The 23,912-nt window shown below is 38.3% G+C and overlaps 1 protein-coding gene across 2 annotated transcripts; it reads right to left on the bottom strand.

The window, feature by feature from the left end:
• Positions 1-3,135: 3,135 nt before the first annotated feature.
• On the bottom strand, positions 3,136-22,960 carry Ubc7 (ubiquitin conjugating enzyme 7). 2 transcript variants are annotated; one of them, XM_090382111.1, is made up of 2 exons: positions 22,721-22,960; positions 3,136-4,304 (listed from the first exon to the last, which is right to left on the bottom strand). In XM_090382111.1, exon 2 carries the CDS (start codon positions 4,210-4,212, stop codon positions 3,706-3,708), a length of 507 nt encoding a protein of 168 aa, XP_090238237.1. In that variant the 5' UTR covers positions 4,213-4,304; positions 22,721-22,960; the 3' UTR covers positions 3,136-3,705. The 2 variants fall into 2 exon arrangements, with proteins under 2 accessions (XP_090238237.1, XP_090238236.1); XM_090382110.1 differs by having other exon boundaries at positions 22,695-22,959.
• Positions 22,961-23,912: the final 952 nt, after the last annotated feature.

Here is a 23,912-nt window from a genome sequence, read left to right as displayed (position 1 = left end):
GTAAAGGTGTGGAGTTCTGCCTCGCTAGCACTACCATGATTTTTCAAAATGTTATGTATAAACAGGTCCATGGCACGGCTATGGGTTCCCCCATTAGCGCTATTGTGGATAATTTAGCCATAGAGGAACTAGAAACCGGGATTTTTCACCAGTTGGATTTCCCCATACACGAGTGGAAGCGATATGTAGACGATACTTTTACCATTATAAAAAAGGGGAAGGAAGATGAAGTGCTCAACTTACTTAATAGCTTTCCCCATTTATACAATTTACCTCAGAGGTGGAAACAGCTGGGACCCCTCCCGTTTCTAGATGTCCTGGTTAGTAGAGAGAGAGAGATGGTCTTAGATTAAAGACAACGGTATATACAAAGCCGATGTGCCATAGCCAATATATTCATTACAGCTCAGCACACGCTTATCAACATAGTGTAGCCAGGGCGTTACTGAATAGGGTGTGGACCCACTGTAGTACCCCCGAGGATAGAGAAATGGAAATACGTAGGATCACGGCAGACCTCAGTAAGTGCCATTACCCCCAAAGGTCCTGGACAAATATATTAATAGGGTTGAGCCCAACCATAGAGAGTAGCCCGCCCCTGTGGCCACCGTATACATCCCTTACTATCCGGGCCTTTCTGAACGTGTTGTACAGTCATTGTGAGAGTGTCAGACCCGCTGTGTGCAACTTCCGGGACAGAGGTTGCACACAGTGGTGTTGCGAGTTAAAGACTCCTTAACCCAAGACTCCACTAGTAGTTTGGTCTATGAGATTAAGTTCCCGGATTGTGAGGAGTGCTATGTGGTTGAGACGGGGCGACGTTTAAAAGACCGTCTGGTGGAGCACACGACCGCTATAAAGACAGCGAACTATGGGAGGTCTGCTATGGAAGAGCATTTCTGGGAGAAGCAACGTCAGATCTCCCCTGAAGACGCGGTCATAACTGACCATGCCCATGGGTTCTGGGAACGCAAGTGGCTTGAGAGCTTACCAATCGGTGCATCTAGTCATAATACTATCAACAGGGACAGGGGTATGCATTTACACCCCCTGTTTGAGGCAGTTGTCCTCAGAGGTGATGATCGATTTTGTATGGCACGCTCCCGAGCCACTTCCGTTTCCGGTCGCAAGTGGGAAATGCCGACTATGTGCCTGGAGACTCACGTGTTTGAGTGCCATGGGCCTGTTACTTAAGGATGTGTCGTGCCAGTAATAGTACACTGTTGAGGAAGGAGACAGCGGTCTCCGAAAGCATTGGTATTTTAGTATATTTTAACAATTTTAGCATTGTTTTAACCTATTTTATTTATTTATTGTAATAAGTCTAGTTTAACCGATATTTATATCATATTTATTTTATTGTATGTTTTATTTTATTATATTTTATAGTATAATTTTAACCGCTTGACTGGTGTTTGAGTGGAATTATTTCAAGATTACCCTACGATTGTCTCCGACCGTACCACATAGTTTGGTTGGATTTCTGGAGGTCACAACCATAAAACAATTAGTCACATGTTTATTGGGCTTTTCTGTTAGTGCAATCTATCATAAACGGATAGTAAACTCCATCTTATTGAATTTGCAATAATACCGACAGCTGGAATTCTGTGGGTTATTATGGTAAAATGTGTTTACACTTCTTTGGAATCTTCAATCATATAAAAATAATAATTTTCAGAATCTTCTCTTCATTCCTATTTTTAAAGCTTCGTAATTTGTTACTCCGTTCTCACTTGCGCGTATCGTGTTACTTGCAATTTGTGTGTGCCGTGTTTTTTTGTTATTGATTGCTTATCTTTTTACCGTTTTAAATTTTAACCCCCACCCACAAATGACAGTGAACAGAAATGTCAACTAGTTTAGTTAGTATGTACATATTACAGTACGTATTAATTATTCCAATTATCACGTATATTCTTCCGAATTTCACGTATCATTTAATTTTTTAATTGGTAAGGTTCTGCTGTTTGTTGTTAATTTATAGAGGGCCGAGTTCAAGTCCTGTTAGAGACTAGAGGAACTGTGGAAATAAAAATCATATGCATACTCTGTTTTGTTTTATTATTTTATTTTATATAGTTGTTTTTGTTTTACTTTGTTTATTTTTTTGGCTGATGCAGAAGTAGTCCACTTCTTTGCATCATTTAGTATTACTAATACTAATTTAAAAAGACTTCTTCAATCAGGGCAGTAGTTAGCTAATCTCGGGAAGAGAGAGTAGTTTCCCCTTGATATAATTGGGTCTTTCCACCCTCATCACAACATACAAATCAACATGCGTTTTTGTGGATATATGGCATAAGCTGTTGACACAGCTAAAAACAACATTCACAATAATGTCATAATCATACCTGCAGTGATTATTTAAAAAATATATATATTTGAACCTAAGTACAGTTTTACCTGATATCTCAGAAGTACTAGAGTGGTCAATATTAGGTACTGCTTGTTGATTTTTTTTTTATTGATCAATAATATTATAATAGTATTTTATAAATACCGATCAGAAATATTTACAAAAACAAAATATCATACTCATAACTATAATAGTTTTTTTTATAAATAAATTTTTAAAAACATAAAATTCAAAAATAATATAGATACATAACATTTTTCATTAATTTTTTTAAGAAAAAATCTCCACCATTCTTAGCATCATAAATTTAAACTATCACATTCACAGCTGCAATAATTACTATATTTTATCATTTTTTTTTAAAATTATCCCATTTTTATTTTTATAAAAGTTAACTTTTACACTCTTGGGAACAGGCTCTGTATGCTGGGCTACTAAACGAACAAATAAAAGCAGTTATTTTGTTGGCTTTCACTGAGTATTCACTATCCATGGTAAGGTGAGAGCATATGATTCAAGTTTTTTTTGGTCTTTCTATATTAAATCTAGATTATATTTCAATTAAATGTGCATCATCAAAAAATCAATGGAATTTTCTTTGTACACACCACCTCTTGTTAGATTTCTTGCATCAGGATTTAAATATATTATGCAGAAATTATGAAATAGAGCCACAGAAAGGCCTGGAAAAAAAACACAAAAAAAAAAACCACCCTACCATTTTATTTTTTGGCATTTAGATGGTTAAATATATCATACTGTTACCAATCAATGCATATATAATTTTGCTTGAAGCCATATGGAATCACCATGAGCTAAAACTATTATTGATATACAAAAAAATAACTGAAACATGCAGTTTGGTGGTATAGCCCCATGTGTTTACTAAAGAGCAAATCACAAGGACTCTTAAATTGAAATAAAAGGTTATGTGAAAAAAAAAAAGTACAGTTACTATTAATTGTATTGACTTTCTGGAAGCATGTGATAAACTAAGCTAAAAAGAATGGCATAAGTTATAGCAGATACCGAATGTGGGATTATAATTAAGTAAGAACAATTTATGAATATTTATTTTGTTTTATATAAAGTTTTATTATATTATTATTTTATGGCTATTTATTTATTTTATTACTTAACATAATTTAGGAAGTACCTATAACTGAATTTTGCTGAAGAGAGATTTTTTCCAATATTAAAAATAAAAATAAATACACTGAAAAAGCATTTCACATGAATCCAAATTTTACAAGCTATTAACAGGATACTGTCCAGATTACATCAATTATCAACCCCATGGAATTTCTATTGAATTATGGGGCTTTGAATAATTCCACATGGTCAGTTTAGGAAAGGGGCAATCCAAGTGATTTACGAACCAACCGATCAGCTAGCCTATTAAACTGTTCTCGATCTTCCCTCCACATCTTGGCAGCATCAACATTTGCCCCACTTTCGTCATTTGGTTCTGCCAACATAGATACAACAGACAAAAGAATTTTTTCTACGCTTTGCACAGGACTCCACCTTTCAGCTGATGATTCATATCCCATTGGATCATCCCCAGGTGCATGGAGTATAGATATACATACTCTCCCATCAGGATATATATTTGGATGAAACATTTCACATGTAAACTGCATCTTTGGAGGACTGAGAGGGTAATCTGGTGGAAAAGTTAGTTTTGCTGGAAAAACACCACCTTCAAAACAAGTTCCTTCTGGTCCAGTAATTAACGCTTCCCATTCAAAGAAATTCTCTTCATTAACTGGTCCAGCGATTATTCCTTCTGGAGGATTCAGAGTTAACTGTTTATATTCGGCCATTAATCGTCTCAATGCTGAACCTGCCATTCTTTCCTATGGCAACCTAATTTTCTGGACAGATCTCAAAAAACTTAGTGATATATATAACAAATATTTTAAATGTTACAACATGGTTCAACCTGCAAAAGACAACATTACAGTTACACAAGAGTACAATCATTTCACAGCACATTAGAATTTAACATACAATGACGCTTTTTGGTTAACTTTATATTACTCATGCATTGTTATTTCTAAAGACTATATGGTGTATCTTTATATTTGTATATTTTAATTTTACGAATGAAAGAGCTTTGGATAACAATGTCAACTTAATGATCTAATAAAAAAGATCCAAAAATTTTGTTTTGCGATTGACCTAATTGTCACTAAGTACTAGAAATATTTTCCAATTTAGGTTTTAATGATACTTATGCAGTATTATTTCAGAATTTATCAGTTCATTTTTAAACATTTCATTTTAAAGCATCAGATTCATGCATAAGCCTGTTTAAAAATAAAGTGAGACTACCTGTAAAAACAAACATCACTGAAGCAGACTTTGGTCTGTCAGGTTGCAAATGCTACTGCAAAGTAGTTGGCTTGTTCTGCACTGATGGAATGTTTGGCCACCTAGTGATGACAAAGAAGGCATGGCCAGTGGTTTTGCATTACAAATAAATATCACATATACTTCTTATAGCAGAGATGGGAGAAATCCCAGGTGCCGTCCGACACGAACATATACTTCTTATATTGGAAGAGCTCTGTTTGCAGTACAGCACCAAGACACTCAGTGTAATAGTATTACAATCCAAAAGATTGAAATCCACATTGAGGACTTTGTCCATATATACTAGTACATGGACTAGTACACATTATTTGCAAATGGGGTTAAGCCTTACATTTAGTTGAATATGTTCATCCTTTAAACAGGATGAAGTTACTTAACAACTTATTTAAATTTCATAAATTATGTTTACTATAAATAAAGCTATCACCCTAATGCAGTGCCATAGACTTCTGTCGGCCCTGGGCTAAATATTCATCTGGGGGCCCTCTTGCGAAAATTAAAGGTGGATTCATAAAATTTAAAAATATAGAAACATCCAAAAATTATTTATTTATACTTTAACGACTAGTACATTATTTATATAAACTTCAAAGTTTTCTCATCATTACCTTATGATGTTGTTATTGTTGTTATTTGGTTTTTAGGAGCATTAGCAACTAAAGTCATATTGCTCCAGGGATATGTAGTGGTCATTCCCTGACCTTTCCACATCCTCCGTATTTGGTGGTCACGCGCTCGAACCCCAGTCTAATCAAGAAGTGTGTGCTATGCACTGCTGCTCCTACCCACCTGGCTATGGAGGTGCCCTTACCTTACGATATTTACCTGATATAAATCTGTCTATAACGTCTGATGTTTTTATATTTAGTACATCTTGTTCTAAATGGTCATAATGGTCAATCCATTAATTCTTTCTTGGCCAATTGTTGCTTGTGAATATGTTTTAATCATTTTGAGTCTTGAAAAATTCCTCTCTCCAGATGCAACCATAATTGCCAATGTAAAATTTTCAAAAAGAATGGTTCATACAAGGCTCACTTGGGTCCTTGAGTCACAAACTCCTACCAGATCATCAGTATGACTTTCTGAAAAACAGATTTGTTTTGTTTTGGTTTTATTGGCGCATTAGCTACTAAGGCTATAATGCGCCATCTGAAAAACAGATAAACTATAAATGTGCTCATCAAAGCTGAATCTCATATCTGCAATGTGTTTGTCATGAAAGAACATCTAGTCATGGTCACTGAGCTGGATTTAGGGAATAATTTCTGCATAGTTTATTTGGATCTTAGCAAAGCATTTGACTTGGTCTCTCTTGAGAGGTTACTGCATAAGCTTGAACAGGTTAGGATTACTGGTAAGATTCTAAGATGGATCTGGGTGGCTGCAGGGTAGAGGGCAGAGGGTTGTGATTAATGGATATTGTTCAGATTGGTGTAGCGCAAGTGGGGTCCCTCAAGGATCGGTTCTTGGACCACTGTTGTTCCTCATTTTCATAAATGATATCGACGAAGGGATAGAAGGTGTGATGTCAAAATTTGCAGATGAGGTAAAGACTGGTAGAGTTGTTTACGATCAGTGCCAAGCAGCACTCCTTCAGGATAACTTGAGCAGACTTCAAAGATGACCAGAGAAACGGCAGCTATGTATTAATCTGCTAAATGCAAGGTCTTACACTTGAAATAACAATCTACAAATATATTATACATTTGGTGGGGTTGAATTAAAAACAGTGGAGGAAAGGGATCTGGGAATTATGATATGAAGTTTTCTGAACAGTGTAAACAGGCAGCCAGGTAAGTCCATGGTGGCCTATCAATGATTTATCGAACGCTATCCTGTAGAGATAGGGAGGTCATAATCCCACTGTATAAAGCAATTGTAAGATCACATATGGAATGCTGTGTTCAAGTATGGAGACCTCAACTGAAAAAAGACGACTGTAGGAGGAAAGACCCCAATTATGTCGGCTACAGATACCTCAGAGATGACCCGATTGAGGTTTATAAGGCTCTGAGAGGATTAGTAAAATGAACAAAGGTGGAATTCTCGCTGTTCTAAACAATTCCAGAAGAAAGGGGTCATAAATTCAAATTACAATGGTTGAGGTTTAGATTAGATTGTAGGAAGTTTTCTTTTAGCCAGCGAGTAGTTGATAGCTGGAACAAGTTGCCCTCACAGGTAGTAAGGCTGACAGTTTGGATAAATTCAAAGGTCTACTGAATACTCACCTATGTGAGAAGGGAAACATAATTTGTGTTTTCTTATCTATTTATTTATTTATTTTTTTTTTGTCAGGCAAACTGGCAGATTTTTGCAGAACATACAGCAGCTGAGATGCAAAAACAGGAAAATGAGTGGTTTAGATCAGGCAAGTGTAGACCGGAAGAGGAAGCACTGACTGTGACAAACATTTTAACAAAAATAGCAAACCTGTCTATCCCACGGGAAAAACCGAGGAAACAGGCAGTTCCTTGGTGGTGCCCCAAACTGACTATACTCAGGAGAAGGGTACACCAGGCGAGGAGACATTTTCAAAGAGTCAGAACATCTTGGCCACAAAATGAGGTGGATGCACAGAGATTCTGACAGAACTCTCAGGAATCAGTATACAGTCTTCATAAGAGACAAGAAAAAGGAATGCTGGAGGCACTTGGTGTGAACTACTGGAAACAATAACCATTGGAGAGTTGTCTACTGAATAGTGACCAACAAGCTGACAAGAGATGTCTTAGAAACTACTGTCAAACCAAATGGAACCCCAACCCTGTGTTGGGCGGATTCTGTAAATAACATCCTATACAGTATTATTCAGACTGAAACTGGGAATCATTCCCCCACCCAGATAGACATTATAAAAGAAAACACTGAATATGACAATGCCAATATTGAACCTCTATTTACTATACAAGACTTAGAAATAGCACTATCTAAAACAAAAAGCAATAAATGCCCAGGTTCTGATCTCTTAGAGGTTGAGATTATCAAAAAATTAGTGGAAATATCACCAGACAAATTAATAGCACTATATAATAACTGTATAACAAACGGTATATTCCCAAAAACATGGAAAAAAGCTGTGTTAAGATTAATTATCAAAAACCCTGAGAAACCCCCTACTGATCCCAAATCATACAGCCCAATAGCCCTACTCCCTGTACTAGGAAAAATATACAAAAGACTAATATATAGCAGATTAGCTCAATACTACACAAAAGCAGGTTTACATTCCAAAAATCAGTATGGTTTTAAGCAGGGCAACTCTATGGAGGATGCTATGCACCACCTACTGACAACAGTTAAAAACTCAGAGGAGAAATATATGCTGGCAATCTCTATTGATTTTGCTGGAGCTTGATTAACTCTGGTGGCCTAGTGTCCTTAGGAGACTGTGCCAAGCAAATGCCCCGCAATACCTCTAAGGTAGTAAACAGCTACTTTACAGACAGAAGTGTCTCAGTACGCACAAGGTTCCAGGAATTAACATAACCTGTGAATAAAGGCTGCAAGGTCAATCCTTGGCCCTTTCTTTTGGAATATTGTTCTGGACGAATTTCTGGCCTTGGATTCTGGGCCCATGGAAAGCCTGGCCTTTGCAGATGACATGAATTTCCTTGTAAAAGGTAACACGAGAGTGGTTTTAGAGCAAAGATCAAATGCCGCCCTCTTGCAGCTGCAGGAGTGGGCACAAATGCACATGCTCAAAATATCGCTGAAAAAAACCAAACAAATACTTCTAAAAGGCAATTTAAACATTAGAAGACATTCACAAATCAAAATTAACACAACTACTATAAAAATGGTAACTTAGCTAAAATATCTTGGAGTGGTCTTTGATTCAAAATGAACTTTTTACCCCCATTTGACCTACTTGGAAAAGAAAGTGAGAATTATACAGGTATGATTGCCAGGATCAGTCGAGCAGACTGGGGGCTCAAATTAAGAACCCTGGCAATCACATACCGTGCAACGTTCCTACCTGTTATCACCTATGGAGCCGGTGTGTGGTTCACTCACTGTGGTTACTGTGCAACAGAGCATGTTGCACAGTAACCACATCTGCACTACAGTTGCTGGGTGGAGCTCTCCCACTTCACCTGGAGGTAGCCAAAAGAGGCCTGTCAACCATCACTAATCCAGCAGCGTTGGGACCTGTGGGGTGCTGGATTAGTGAGTTTGCTGGATCACCGGTGCTTATTTTAGCACATACATTTTACCCAACAGCTAACCACCTCTTTCTACCTTTAACACGTTGACTGCCAAGCTAGTTTAAGAAAAAATTCCCCAGGGGTCAAAAAATCTTTAGGAAATAATTTGATTAGTAATTCTAAAATAAATAATGTAGTCAGTGTTGTCATTTTTTTCACTTAAAATATATAAAAAAAAGTTTTTTTTTATGTCACATACTTTATTACGGCACACGCAAGAAGGTCGTTTGTGATTAGTTTATTGCACATGGCAAGTGCTGCAATAAAACTAATTACGATAAAATAAACTCTCAAACAATGCAATAAGTTTTTCAGTATTGTTAGAGGTTTTGTGAAAACAAGTTCGTTGGCACGCTGTATTATCCATCATATTGTGTTGTGTTTTTCCGCAGGTTTGTATAAGTGTGTTGTAAAAAAAAAATCTAAAAAGGAATGGCTAAAAGAAAATCACTAAGATAAGAGGAACTAAGAGAAATTGCTGAAATTTACAATTAAGCAGAGTTAAACTTCTCACAAACACACTGCTGTCGAGTTTTTTTCAGAAGTTCAACTTTATCTGTTATGGACAATGTACGGTGTTTGCGCTTTACACCATGAGAGGCACTTCCTTTATGCATTGGAACCATGGCTGAGGCTAAATGTGAGCAGGTTATAATAATAAATGCAGAAAACAAGTGGGAATGGCTTGCCAGTGTTTATGAGTTTGTGCAAACAGCTGATGCCGCAACCAACGCCACCAAAACAGTAGTGGCAGGTCGGTGCGCAGACCCAGGAAATTTGAAATTACATTTGCAGAAATTATGTTCGAATTAGTGGTGGAACCGGATTAGTGATGGTCGACCTACATTATAGACTTAAAAAGGGCATACCACAGAATTTCTGGGGATAGCTCTTGAATTTATCAAGAGCTATCCCCAGAAATTCTGTGGTGTTATCAATGCTGAAAGAAAAAGAATAGCCATAAAGCTCCATGAGCTATGGCAAACAAAGTGGGAGCAGGAAACCAGAGGTCTGGTTACCAAAAGGTTTCTGCCATGGGTGGCAATGGTTAGTCCAAAGCCACTTTTTGCAACATTTATACTGACAGGTCACGGCTCCCTAAAAGTGAAACTAACCTCCTTAGGGCTGACCGATGACCCAAACTGCACTTGTGGCGAGAATGAAGACTGGGCACACTTTCTATATGAATGTATAATTTATGACATCCCCAGAATGATGTTAATGAGCATAAGCAGTTACTGTATTGTGGAGGACCATTGTTTGTTAGTAGGTAGCTATGAGTGAGGAATGAATGAGTGAGTAAAAAAAAAAAAAAAAAAAAATACATATATATATATATATATATATATATATATATATACACACACATACACAGGGGAGTGCAAAAGTAGGTATACAGTTATGAGTCTGAGCAATTAAATCTTTAAATATTTATTATTTATCTTTTATTATTTTGCATTCCTCACTTATGAATTTTTAAAATTTTATGTTTTTTTCCAGATAATTATAGCTGGTAATTTAACCGACAACCAACGAAAGTGGATAATCAAACAATACTGGAAGACAGAGAATGCTGAAAAGGTTCAACAGAAATGGTGTGAAGAATTTGATACAGCACAACCAAGTAGGCTAACAATCTATAGAATACGCGATAAATTCGATCAGACAGGGTCCATCTGTAATACATCGTTCGACGAAAGAGTGGTTGAACAATCAGTGTTATTACCCCTGAAAATGAAATGTTAGTTGCCGTGGCATTTACTCAAATGCCCACGAAAATCAAAAAAGAGACCTTCTAGCAAGTTAGGCATTCCAGCAGATCTTTTGGGTCGTCTGGTCTGATTCAACGTTTAGGTTTGTAAATGTATCAGCCAAGGTTAATTCGTGGATTGTTAGAGGATGATCTGGATCGCCATTTACAATTCTGTGAGGTAGTTTTGAATGAAGAAAGACAAGGTGATGGCATCATTCGAAAAATTTTTGTTGGTCCGACGAAGCAAATTTTAAACTGTCAGGCACTGTTAATGGGCACAACTGTGTCTATTATTCAACAGAAAACCCCCATGTAACAATTGAAGAACAGCTGAATCAACCTGGAGTAGTTTTGGCAGGCCTTTCATGTAAAGGGGTCATTGGACCTATCTTTTTCAGTACAACTGAAAACCAACACCTGTATCTTAACATGCTGAAGGACACTGTTATGCCAGAATTACAACTACAGTATGCTAATGAGGACTTCTTTTTTCAGCAAGATGGGGCTCCTCCCCACTATTATTATTATTAGTCACATGGTGCAAGGAAGCCTGAGGCTTATGCTGCACCAGCCAAAAAAAAAATTTCTGAACTACCGAGAGAGAGAGAGAGAGAGAGAGAGAGAGAGAGAGAGAGAGAGAGAGAGAGAGAGAGAGAGAGAGAGAGAGAGAGAGAGAGAGAGAGAGAGAAATAAAAGGGAATCACCAAGGAAGAGAAGAATGATGATATCCAGCTCAAAACTAGAGTACAGGAATGTATAAATGCTGAAGGCAAACAATTTGAGCACTTAAGAGATTGTACTTAATTGCAATTTGCATGTCATCCTCATTGTGACTTAATAAAGCTATTGTAATCACCAGCATGTTTTTTTCCAAAATAAAAACGGCGAGAACAGTTGGGGGTTTTTGGCTGCTCTAAAGGGATAAGTATTTTAATTTTTACCGTATTCTTCGTTAATTAACATACTGCATTGTGTTTTACAGAGATATTAAATAGGTTAAGTAGCATTTGTTAGCTTCTTATTTTGAATTTAACTAGCGATTTTTGGAAGTTACGACTAACAGTGTTGGCACCAATATTGCTGAACTAACCACCATACTATAGGCGATAAGAAATAGCGTAACATATATATATATAAATATATATCGCGAACTGATAGCATAAGGTATAAAGTAAAACTAGATAGCGTAATACGAAGCATTCAATTAGGAATCTGTTAGCTTATTATAGTATTATCAATTAATCAAAAATATTATTAATTTTATTAAATTTCATTGTTAATTAAATTGTATTTAAACGGAAATCATGACCCAGACTAGAGCTGCAAGCAAAGATCACAGACTAGCGAGAGTGCTGTGACTCAGGGAAGAAATGAAGGGGGCAATTGTCCAATGCACCACAATCTCAAAAAATGTGCGAAATGTGAAATGTTTACCGACCTTTTTAAAACAGGACAATCTAGTCAAGGAGGATGCCGTTGTGTGCTAGGTGTCAAAGGTGTCAAGAAATTAGGTGCCAACTGAGCGTTCTGATGGGCATCTATGAGAGCTTGAGATGTAGGGTAAATGTCCTTGAAGAATTTAATATAAGGGGTCCATCAACCTCTCAGCTGCCCAACTCAACGGCATAGCTCACTGCTGTGCATCAAGCAACACAGAAGCAATCTCCAAGGTAGGATGCGCTGGTCCCAAAGGAACTAGATATCGTTGGTGACTATTGTCAGGGAGATGGGGAATATACTATGCAAGAAGGATAGGTGGAACAGGACCAGGGTGTCTGCCTGGGGAAATATTTGATGACGTTGTAGAGCAGATGCAATCTTTTAAGGGCACAAAAGGTGATATTGTTGTGCATGTTGAAACTAATGACGTTTAGAGTAAGAGATCTGCAGATTTACTCAAGTACAGGTCAATGTTGAAAAAAATCTGCGAGTCAGGGTTGAATGTGAAAGTGTCTGCAATACTGCCCAGACACGATAGGCGGGAGTATATGATGAGAGCCTTGTTGATGAATTCAGCCCTGGAGAGATTGTGCAAGGCTCAAGGGGTAGAATTTTTTTCAGCCTCATCTGTGCTTGTTGACAGGAGAGACTGCTTCTACAGGGATGGGATACACTTAAATTGAAAGGGTGTAAGAATATTTGCTGATGCTATTGAGGCAGTGTTAGGTGGGTCGGAAAACTTCTAGATTGGGGGGCGGATACACAGACTAAAAGGTTAACAGTGGCCGCAGGCAGAGGCAAAAAGTAATTCTTGCACTGCTTATATTAGAATGAGCAGCAGCCTAGAAAGCAAGGCAATGGAGATTTCCAGGACTGTTGGGAGTCATAGTGAAATAAATAAATATGTGGGCTGTGTTAGGGTAACTAAGATAGTATAGTTAATAAATTTGATGAACTTGAAGTGCTAGTCAAGACATCAAACACAGATATTATTGGGATATCAGAGACGTGGTGTCACACAGACATAAGCCGTGCAGAATTGGAATTTGAGGAGTACAATGTGTACAGAAAGGATAGATAAGACAGGAAGGGAGGAGGGGTTATGCTGTTAGTTAAGAAACACACAAAATCTAAGGAAGTGCATCCAACTGATGTTGGTGGACAATGCAATGTTGAGTCTGTTTGGTGTGACATAAGCACTAGGAAGGGAAAAATGAGAGTAGGTGTGTGTGTTATAGGCCTAATGAATCTGATGAGTATAATGAGCAATTGTGCAGAGAAATAGAGTGGCCCAGTAAACCAATATATCTTATAATGGGGGACTTGAATTTTCCAGATATTGACTGGCAAGACTTTTGTGGATTTAATGGATGACTGTTTTCTACAGCAACATGTTCAAGAGGCAACCAGAGGGAGTAATACTCTTGATTTGATTATCAGCAGTGATTATTTATACATTAAGAATTTGCAGATAAAGGAACCACTAGGTGACAGTGATCACAATGTACTGATGTGGGAATTACTTAAGGATGTTAACTACCATCAAGGCTAAAGTGAAGGGCTATTGCTCTCGTAAAGGTGACTACAGGGGTCTCAGACAGTTTTTAAATTCTGTACAGTGGGATCAACTGATGATGTTACCAACATTGAATTCTAAATGGGAAGACTTCAGGGACTTACTAGGCTTTTCATTCCAACTAGAAATATTGTTCAGGGTGCAGGCCTAAATGGATGTCAGATGAACTAATAAGGCTTGTGGCAGAGAAGAAAAATGTATGGGATGCATATAAAGTATCGGGTTACACAGAAGCTTATGACAGATATAAACTAGTCTGTAATCAAGTCACAAAGGAGGTTAGGCAGGCAAAGGAAGATTACGAGAAATCCTTGGCAAAGGATGCAAAGAAAAACAGAAAAGAGTTTGTCTTATGTAAATTTCAGAAGGAAAGGGATGAATCAGATTGGACTACTTAACATAGATGGGTTAATTATTGATGATCATGCTCAGGTAGCTGATAAATTGAATGAGTATTTTGCCTCTACATTTACACATGAGGAGTTATTCAATGATGGGAGTCCCAGAACTTTATCAAACTCTAACAAGGAGCTAAGTGATTTTGTAATAACTGAAAGCAAAGTGGAGGAGAAATTGTTGAAGTTAAACATAAAAAAGCCACCTATGGTGGATGGGATCTATCCAGTTATATTAAAGGAGGCAGCTAAGGAAGTAAGCAAACCCTTAGCCACAATTATGAGAGCTTCCTTAAACTCAGAGGAGGTCCCCAAGGACTTGAGGTGTGCAAATGTATCACCAATTCACAAAGAGGTGGGGGTTCAAAAAGGGTGACACAAGTAACTATAGACCTGTTAGTTTAACTTGTGTTCCAGGGAAAATATTGGAATCACTGGTGATAGAAGCATTGTAGACAAGACTGCAGTAATCGTTAAGACACAGCAGGAGTTTGTTAAAGAGAGACCTTGTCTGATCAATTTGATTGGATTCTACGATGTGTTCAGAAACGAACTGAATGCCAAAAAGTAATTTTGATCTCATATACTTGAATTTTAGGAAAGCTTTTGATACTGTTGCACATGGAAGAATGCTGTACAAATTGGAGAGATATGGCATGAAGGGTAAATTGCTACAATGGATAAAGGGACGGTTGAGTGGGAGACGATAGAGAGTGGTAATCAATGGACACTGTTCTTCGTGGACAAAAGTTATTAGTGGAGTTCCCCAGGGTTCGGTATCAGGCCCATTGTTGTTTTGTATATTTATCAATGATGTGGATGAAGGTATATCAGGATTAAGGTCCAAGTTTGCAGATGATAAAAAGGTTGGCAGGGCTGTTAACGACAATAAACACAGTATGCTACTCCAACTGGACCTAGGTAAGTTGGGCAAATGGGCTGAGAAGTGGCAAGTGAAGTTTAACATTGACAAATGCAAAGTACTGCATATGGGTAGCAAAAACCGAAGAGAAACGTACCAACTGTGTGGTACTACACTCAGGGAAGTGGAAAGTGAAAAAGACCTGGAGGTAATTGTGCAGTCGAATATGAAGTTTGCTGAGCAGTGCAGACAGTTTGCCAGGGCAGGTCATCGAGTCTTGTCAATAATATATAGGAATTTTGCTAGCAGGGACAGAGAGGTGATTATCCCATTATACAAGGCAATGGTCAGGCCAAACCTAGAGTACTGCGTACAGGAATAGAGGCTTCATTTTAGGATGGATGTAGAGTTGCTAGAACGAGTACAAAGAAGGGCAACAAGTTTGGTGAGTGGAACAAAGTTGTGTTTTTACCAAGAAAGGCTTAAGTTCTGCAAATTGCAGCACCTGGAGAGTAGACACCTATGGAGCGATCTGATTGAGATGTATAAGGCCTTCAATGGCTTGAGCAAGCTAAAGTCTTATGGAATTCTTCCTCTTGCTCAGATTAAGAACCTGAGGGGGCACAGGTTCCGTGCAGCATAAGCCTCAGGCATTCTTGTATTAATAATAATAATCCATATGGATTATTATAATAATAATAATAATAATTTTTTTTAGCATTAGCAAAGGCACACAATGCAAGAAAGCAAGCTTATATAGCATCAGCCAAAAAAGAAAAAAAAAAAAAAAAAACCTCATTTCACCCATCCACTCGTTCCAAATGTTTCTCTAGTTCCACCTTGAATCTATTTAAACTATCTACTTCTACGATGATGGATGGAAGTTTGTTCCAGCAATCAACCACCCGCTGGCTAAAGGCAAACTTCTGCACATCTATCCTACAACTGACTTTCCTCAATATGAATTTATGCACTCTCAGGCAATTATTCTGAGCAAGAGGAATCCCATCAGCATTGAGCATGCTCAAACCATTCAAGGCTTTATACACCTCAAGCAGATCACCTCACAGGTGATCTTCAGACACTGTAATTTGCAAAACTTAAGCCTTTCTTTGCAAGAGCAACAAGATTAGTGTTCCATTCACTAATCTTGTTGCCCTTCTCAATACTTATTCCAGCAGCTCTACATCTTTCTTAAAATGAGGCCTCCAGAATACAGTACTCAAGGTGTGGCCTGACCATTGCCTTATACAAGAGGATAATCACCTCCTTATCCCTGATAGAAAAACTCCTGTATATTATTGACAAGACACCATGAGCTACTCTTGCAGACCATCTGCACTGCTCACAAAACTTCATATCTGCCTGCACAATTATCCTCAGGTCCTTTTCATTCTCTACAATTGTCAGTTTAGTACCATGCAGTTGATACGTTACTCTGGGATTACTGCTTTCCCATATGAAGTATTTTACATTTGTCAATTAAACTTCAGTTACCACCTCTCAGATCATCTGCTCAACTTTTCTAGATCCTGTTGCAGCAGCGTACTATCATTAGTGTCCTTAACAATCTTACCGACCTTCGTATCATCTGCAAACTTGGACGTTAAGCCTTATATACCATCATCAATATCATTAATAAATACAGAAAACAACAATGGACCAACACCGAAACCTGGGGGACTCCACTAATAACATTAATCCACAAAGAGCAGTGTCCATTGATTACCACTCTGTCTTCACCAACTCAACCATCCCTTTATCCATAGCAGCAATTTGCATCAAATGCCACACTGCTCCAATCTGTGCAGCAGTCTTCCACGTTCAACAGCATCAAAAGCCTTTCTAAGATACAAATATATGATATCAAAATTATTCTTTGCATCCAGTTCCTTTATAACTACATCATAGTATCCAATCAAATTGGTCAGACAAGTCGTCCACACTTAACAAACCCATGCTTTGTCCGAGTTATAACTGAAGCCTTGTCTAGATGATCCTGCAGTGCTTCTTAAACAAGTGACTCCCTTAATTTCCCTGGAATAGAAGTTCAACTAACAGGTCTGTAATTACTTGTGTTGCCCTTTGATTGTCTTTTGTAAATTGGGGTCACATTTACACATCTCCAGTCCATGGATACTTCCCGAGTCCAAGGAAGCTCTAATAATTATAGCTACGGGTATGCTTAATTCATTTGCTGCCTCCTTTAATATAACTGGATAGATCCCATCCACCCCAGGTGCCTTTCTTATGTTTATCTTCAACAATTTCTCCTCCACTTTGCTCTCAGTTATTACAAAATCATCTAGCTCATTGCCATAGTTTAATTCACCTCTGGTGTTCCCCTCCATGAATAACTCCTCATGTGTGAAGGTAGATGCAAGATACTCATTTAGTTTGTTAGCTGCCTGAGCAGGATCATCAACAGTTGAACCATCGATATCAAGTGGACCAATCCTATTCATCCCTTTCCTTCTAGAGTTTACATAAGTAAAGAACTGTTTGCTGTTTTTCTTTGCATCCTTTGCCAAAGATTTCTCGTAATGTCTTTGCCTGCCTAACCTCCTTTGTGCCTTGGTTACAGACCAGCTTATATCTATCATAGGCTTCCATGTCACCTATTAATTTATATGCATGCCATGCATTTTTCTTCTCTGCCACATGTCTCATTAGTTCATCTGACATAAATTTAGGCCTAAACCTTGAATAATATTTCTTAGTTGGTATGAAAAGCCTAGTAGGTTTCAAGATTAAATCTTTGAATGCTTGCCATTTTGAATTTGCTGTTGGTAAAATCATCAGTTGGTCCCACCATATAGAATTTAAATACTGTCTCAGACCACTGTAGTCACCTTTCCGAAAGCAAAAACCCTTCTCTTTACCCCTGATGGTTATTACCTCTTTGAGTAAATCCCACTTCGGCACACTGTGATCACTGCCACCTAGTGGTTCCTTTATCTGCAGATTCTTAATGGATGAAGAATCACTACTGATAATCAGATCAAGAGTATTACTCCCTCTAGTTGCCTCCTGAACATGCTGCTGTAGAAAACGATCATCTAATAAATCCATAAAAGCCTTGCAAGTGTGTGAGTGACCAACCCACAAATTTCAGTCAATATCTGGGAAATTAAAATCCCCCATTATAAACCACTCTGCTTTACTGGCCCACTCTATTTTTCTGCACAGTTGTTTATTATACTCATCAGAGTCATTAGGCCTATAACACTCCTACTCTCTCAATTTTGCTTTCCCAGTGCTTATGTCACACCAAACTGACTCGACACTGCACTGTCCCACGATGTCGACTGGCTGTACTTCCTTGGATTTTATATGTTTCTTAACTAATAGCATAACCCTTCCTATCCTGTCTATAATTCCATTTTTTTATTATTATTATTATCAGCTGTATGGTGTAAGGAAGCCTGCAACTTATGCAGCACCAGCCAAAAAAAAAAAAAATTCTGAATTACCCAGAGAGAGAGAGAGAGAGAGAGAGAGAGAGAGAGAGAGAGAGAGAGAGTAGAAGGGAATCACCAAGAAAGAGAAGAATGATAATATCGAGCTCAGGACTCTGAGTTTGCCAAGCCCATACCAGATGTGAGCCCCTGAGGTTAAAGAAATCTTCCTCCCCGGCGGGGAATCAAACCCCGGTCTCCCGCGTGACAGGCGGGGATACTAACCACTATACTACCTTACTATATTTCTGTGTGACACCATGTCTCTGATATAACGGCAATATCTGCCTTTGACATTTTGATCAACACCTCAAATTCATCAAGTTTATTTACCAAACTCTTAGCATTGGTATACATGCAAGTTTACATGTACCTGTTCCTGTTCTTAGCTGCCCTAACACAGCCCACATATTTACTTGTTCTGCAATGACTCCCAGCAGTCTCCGAAATCCCCTGCACCTTGTTTTCCAGGCTGCTGCTGATTACAATAGAAGCAGTGTAAGAATCACGTTCACCTCTGCCAGCGACTACTGTTAATCTATTAGCCCATGTATTCCACCCCAAGCTAGCAGTTTTCCAACCCACCTAACACTGCCTTGATAGCATCAGCAAATATTCTTGCAACCTTTCTATTTAAGTGTATCCCATCCCTGTAGAAGCAGTCTCTCCTGTTAACAAGCACAGACAAGGCTGACAAAAATTCTACCCCTTGAGCCTTGCACATTCTCTCCAGGGCCAAAATGATCGACAAGGCTCTCATCATATACTCCCTCCTATCGCGTCTGGGCAGAATTGCAGACACTTTCAAATTCAATCCTAACTCACAGCTTTTTTTCAACATTGACCTGTACTTTAAGTAATTCTGCTGGTCTCCTACTCTTAATATCATTAGTGCCAACATATTGAACAATATCACCTTTTGTGCCTTAAAAGATGAGATCTGCTCCCTTTGACCCTGGCAGACATACCCCATCAGCATTTTATTCTACTACTTTAAAATTTTTAAGTTACATTTCCTGCCTGGTCAGTGTTGACCAGAACACTGCTAAATTAACTGAATTAAAAAGTGGTATAGTTGCAGTTATTAATGCAAATTTTATTAAATGCACCACCTTTAACAAGTGACTCCATTAATTTCCCTGGAATAGAAGTTAAACTAACAGGTCTGTAATTACTTGTGTTGCCCTTTGATCCTCTTTTGTAAATTGGGGTCACATTTGCACATCTCCAGTCCATGGATACTTCCCCTGAGTCCAAGGAAGCTCTAATAATTATTAGAGAGTCCAAGAGTCCAAGGAAGCTCTAATAATTATTAGAGCTTCCTTGGACTCAGGAAGCTCTAATAATTATTAGAGCTTCCTGAGTCCAAGATGAAAAAGATGACTATAAAAAATGGAGTAAGACTAATATATTACCATTAGTAGTGGCATATGATGCAAGAAAGCAAGCTTGTACAGCATCAGCAAAAAAACCACTTCCCATTTCACCCATTCATTCACTCCAAAAATTTGTCAAGTTCTTCCTTGAATTTATTTAAGCATCAACTTCCACAATGACAGACAGAAGTTTTCTCCAGCAATCAACTACCCACTGTTTAAAGGCAAATTTCTGCACATCTATTCTACAACTGTCTTTCATCAATTTGAATTTGTCCCCTCAGGTTCGTAATCTAAGCAAGAGGAAGAATCCCATCAGCATTTAGTCTGCTGAAACCATTCAAGGCCACCTCAATCACATCTCATTGCAGATGCCTAGTCTCCAGACACTGCAATTTGCAGAACTTAAGCCTTTCTTGATAAGAGGACCCCTGTTGCCCTTCTCTGTACTCGTTCTAGAAGTCTACATCCTTCATAAAATGAGGCCCCAGACCTGTACGCAGAACTCACGGCATGGTTTGAGCATTGCCTTATACAGAGAGACAATCACTTCCTTTTCTCTACTAGCAAAATTCCTGTATATCATTGACAATACCCCATAACCTGCTCTGGCAGCCTGTCTGCACTGCTTAGAAAACTTCACATCTGATAGTACAATTACATTCGCATCTTTTTCGTTTGCTACCACCCTGAATGTAGTACCAAACAGTTGGTACATTTCTCTGGGATTAATGCTACCCATATACAGTACTTTGCACATGTCAATGTTAAACTTCAGTTGCCACTTCTTAGCCCATCTGCCCAACTTTTCTAGATCCTGTTGCAGTAGTGTACTGTCAATAACAACCCTGCCAACCTTCGTATCATCCGCAAACTTGGACATTAAGCCTGATATACCTTCATCAATATATTTAATAAATACAGAAAACAACAATGGGCCCAACACCAAAACCCTGAGGGACTCCACCAATAAAATTAGTCCAAGAAGAGCTGTGTCCATTGATTGCCACTCTGTCTTCTCCCACTCAACCATCCTTTTATCCATTATAACAACTTGCCCTTAATGCCATATTGCTCCAATTCGAAAAGTAGTCTTCCACATGCAACGGTATCAAAAGTTTTCTTGAAATCCAAGTATACGATATCAAAATTGTTTTTTGCATTCAGTTCCATGGCGACCACATCATAGTATCCAATCAAATTGGTCAGACAAGACTTCCCCTTAACAAACCTATGCTGTGTCTGAAGTATTACTGCAGTCTTGTCTAGATTATCCTGCAATGATTCTTTAACCAGTGACTCCATTATTTTCCCTGGAACAGAAGTTAAACTAACAGGTCTGTAATTACTCATGTCACCCTTTGATCCACTTTTGTGAATTGGGGATACATTTGTACATCTGGAGTCTGTGAGGACCTCCCCCAAATCCAAGGATGCTCTCAGAATTATAGCTAAGGGTTTGCTTACTTCCTTTGCCACTTCCTTTAATATAGCTGGATAGATCCCATCCACCTTGAATGGGATGAGCACGCTGAATTCTGATGGGATCCTTCCACTTGTTCAGATTACAAACCTAAGGGGACATAAATTCAAATTAAGAAAAGACAGAGGTAGAATAGATGTGTGGAAATTTGCCTTTAGCCAGCGGGTGGTTAATTGCTGGAACAAACTTCCATCTGTCGTTGTGGAAGTTGATAGGTTAAATAAATTTAAGGAGGAACTGGACAGGCATTTCGAGGGAATGGTGCGATTTCTTTTTTTTTTTTTTTTGGCTGATGCTGCATAAGCTCATACACTTGCTTTCTTGCATCACATGCCACTACTACTACAGTAGTAGTAGTGGAATGTGATGCAAGAAACTTCAGCAATTTCTTCTCCACTTTGCTCTCCGTTATTACAAAATCATTTAGCTCCCTGTTTGAGTTTATTAAGCTTCTATCCTCCACTTCCATACAGAATTCCTCATGCATGAATGTAGATGCAAAATACTCGTTCAGTATGTCTGCAATCTGAGCAGGATCATCAACAATTGAACCATCGATATCAAGTGGACCAATCTGATTCATCTCCTTTCTTCTAGGGTTTATATAAGAAAAGAAGCCCTTGCTGTTTCTCTTTGCCAAACATTTCTTGAAATCTGCTTTTGCTTGCCTAACTGCTTTTGTGACATTGTCAGGCGACACAATCAAATTGGTCCCGACCACCTTTTCAGAAGAGTTTACAATAAATCATGAATACAATCTCTAATCGTACTTAGCAGTGACATGGCTTGAACCATGGTCAACCAAATGAGTGTGTACTATTGCATTCATGCCTGACCACTCAGCTATGTCGTGCCAATTGTTCTGGCAATTTATGCAATGACTACTAAAATTAAATAACTATCATATTTCATACATCTATAAAATATAAATACCGTTACATTCTTTTTCTGCAGATTTGTGCTGCAAGATGTAATCTACATAACCTCTTTGATATTCGTACATCTCCGTCATTTATAGTTCGACATTACCCTAAAAGTATACTTTTTACTTCGTCTATGTTATATGTATATACGTGGTTAGTATTTACAATCTGGTACCCCTTCCGAATGTTCGTTGTGAGTAGCAGTGACTGACATGCCTAGCTCGCTATGGTTAGTCTGTTAATCACCTGACCCCCCCCCCCTGCCGCTGTTTTAAATCAGAAAGATGGGGGATAACACCAAAGACGTGTCAATCATTGCTAATTGCAACGATCAAACGGAAGGGGTACCAGAGTACTGTATATAATGCTTAGAGTGGTATCTGTTTTACAGAGAGCGAGTTGTATACTCAACAAAATATTATAATTACAGCGTACTATATTTCCATTACAATATGGTCGTACTTAAATCGAAATAACCTTACCGGAATTATTAGTGGGTATGGCTTACTTTACGTATCACAATTCTGTGGAAGCAAAACACATTCTGTTCAACATTTCTAATTTACGACACTAATTCCTCTAACCCTCACTCAATCTGCTCTTACACGCTCCTATTATTACTTTAGCCAATGTTTTGTTACTACACAGAAATTTACAATCCGAAACAACTCCAACTATACAAATATCAAACGTGAAACATCATTCCAACTTGAAGTAGATCACGATTGATCAAAAATCACGTAGATGTTACTTTGTCCCTGTTACTAGAAAATCACTGTTACAGTTAACGATATCTGTAAAAAATATCTGCTATAAAATCGCCGCTAACTCATAACACCATTCCAATGAATATTCGTTATGAGCACGAGTATGCGCAGCCTACAACCAAAATTTTCGCTTATAACCGACAGTGGTAAATCGCTTTGAGATCGATTTTTTCTTTTATTTCTTTTTTTTATTTGGATTAAAGCCACAGATTACTACTCTGTGATTAAAGCCTTCCAGGAAAAAACAAATTCGCTAACCGCCTGATATAGAAATGTTTAAGAGGCTATCGCAGGATCTGAAGAGTTGATATCGCAAGCAGAGGAATGCTGGCGTTAACTGAAATATCTTTCTGCGAACCACAGAGATTGGTGATGAGCGTCTTGGAGAGAGCAGTTGTGCACAAAAATTTGTAGGATCACTTACAATGAAGAATTCAGCAGAAGTCCATATGTGTTAACATATGCATATGTGATGGGAAGAGTAGAAGTAGCCCCAGAGAAAAGTACCAACTGTTTGGTACTGCACTCAGGGTGGTAGATAATGAAAACGACCTGGGGGTAATCATGCAGTGAGATATGAAGTTTTCCGATAGTGCACACAGGCTGCGAGAGCAGGTCATGGGGTCTTATAATTGATATATAGAAATTTTGCTAGGAACGAGAAGGAGGTGATTATTCCTTTGTATAAGGCAATGGTCAGGCCACGCCTTGAGTACTGTGTACAGGTCTGGAGGCCTCGTTTTAGGAAGAGGATGTAGACTTGCTAGAACGAGTACAGAGAAGGGTAACAAGATTGATGAGGGGAATGAAGGGATGCTCTTACCAAGGAAGGCTTAAATTCTGCAAAATTAAAGCGTCGAGAGACTGAGTAGTTGCGAGGTGATCTGATTGAGGTGTATAAGATCTTGAATGGGTGCTGATGGGATTCTTCTA

The sequence above is a fragment of the Mastigoproctus giganteus genome, chromosome 9 (genome assembly GCF_048544385.1).
Source record: "Mastigoproctus giganteus isolate SK-2022 chromosome 9, ASM4854438v1, whole genome shotgun sequence".
Taxonomy (NCBI): Eukaryota; Metazoa; Arthropoda; class Arachnida; order Uropygi; family Thelyphonidae; genus Mastigoproctus; species Mastigoproctus giganteus.
This window is presented reverse-complemented; position numbering and strand designations above follow the sequence as displayed.

Coding starts and splice junctions, on each gene's coding strand:
- Ubc7 (XM_090382111.1), bottom strand. CDS start 4,212: ATGGCAGGTTCAGCATTGAGACGATTAATGGCCGAATATAAACAGTTA.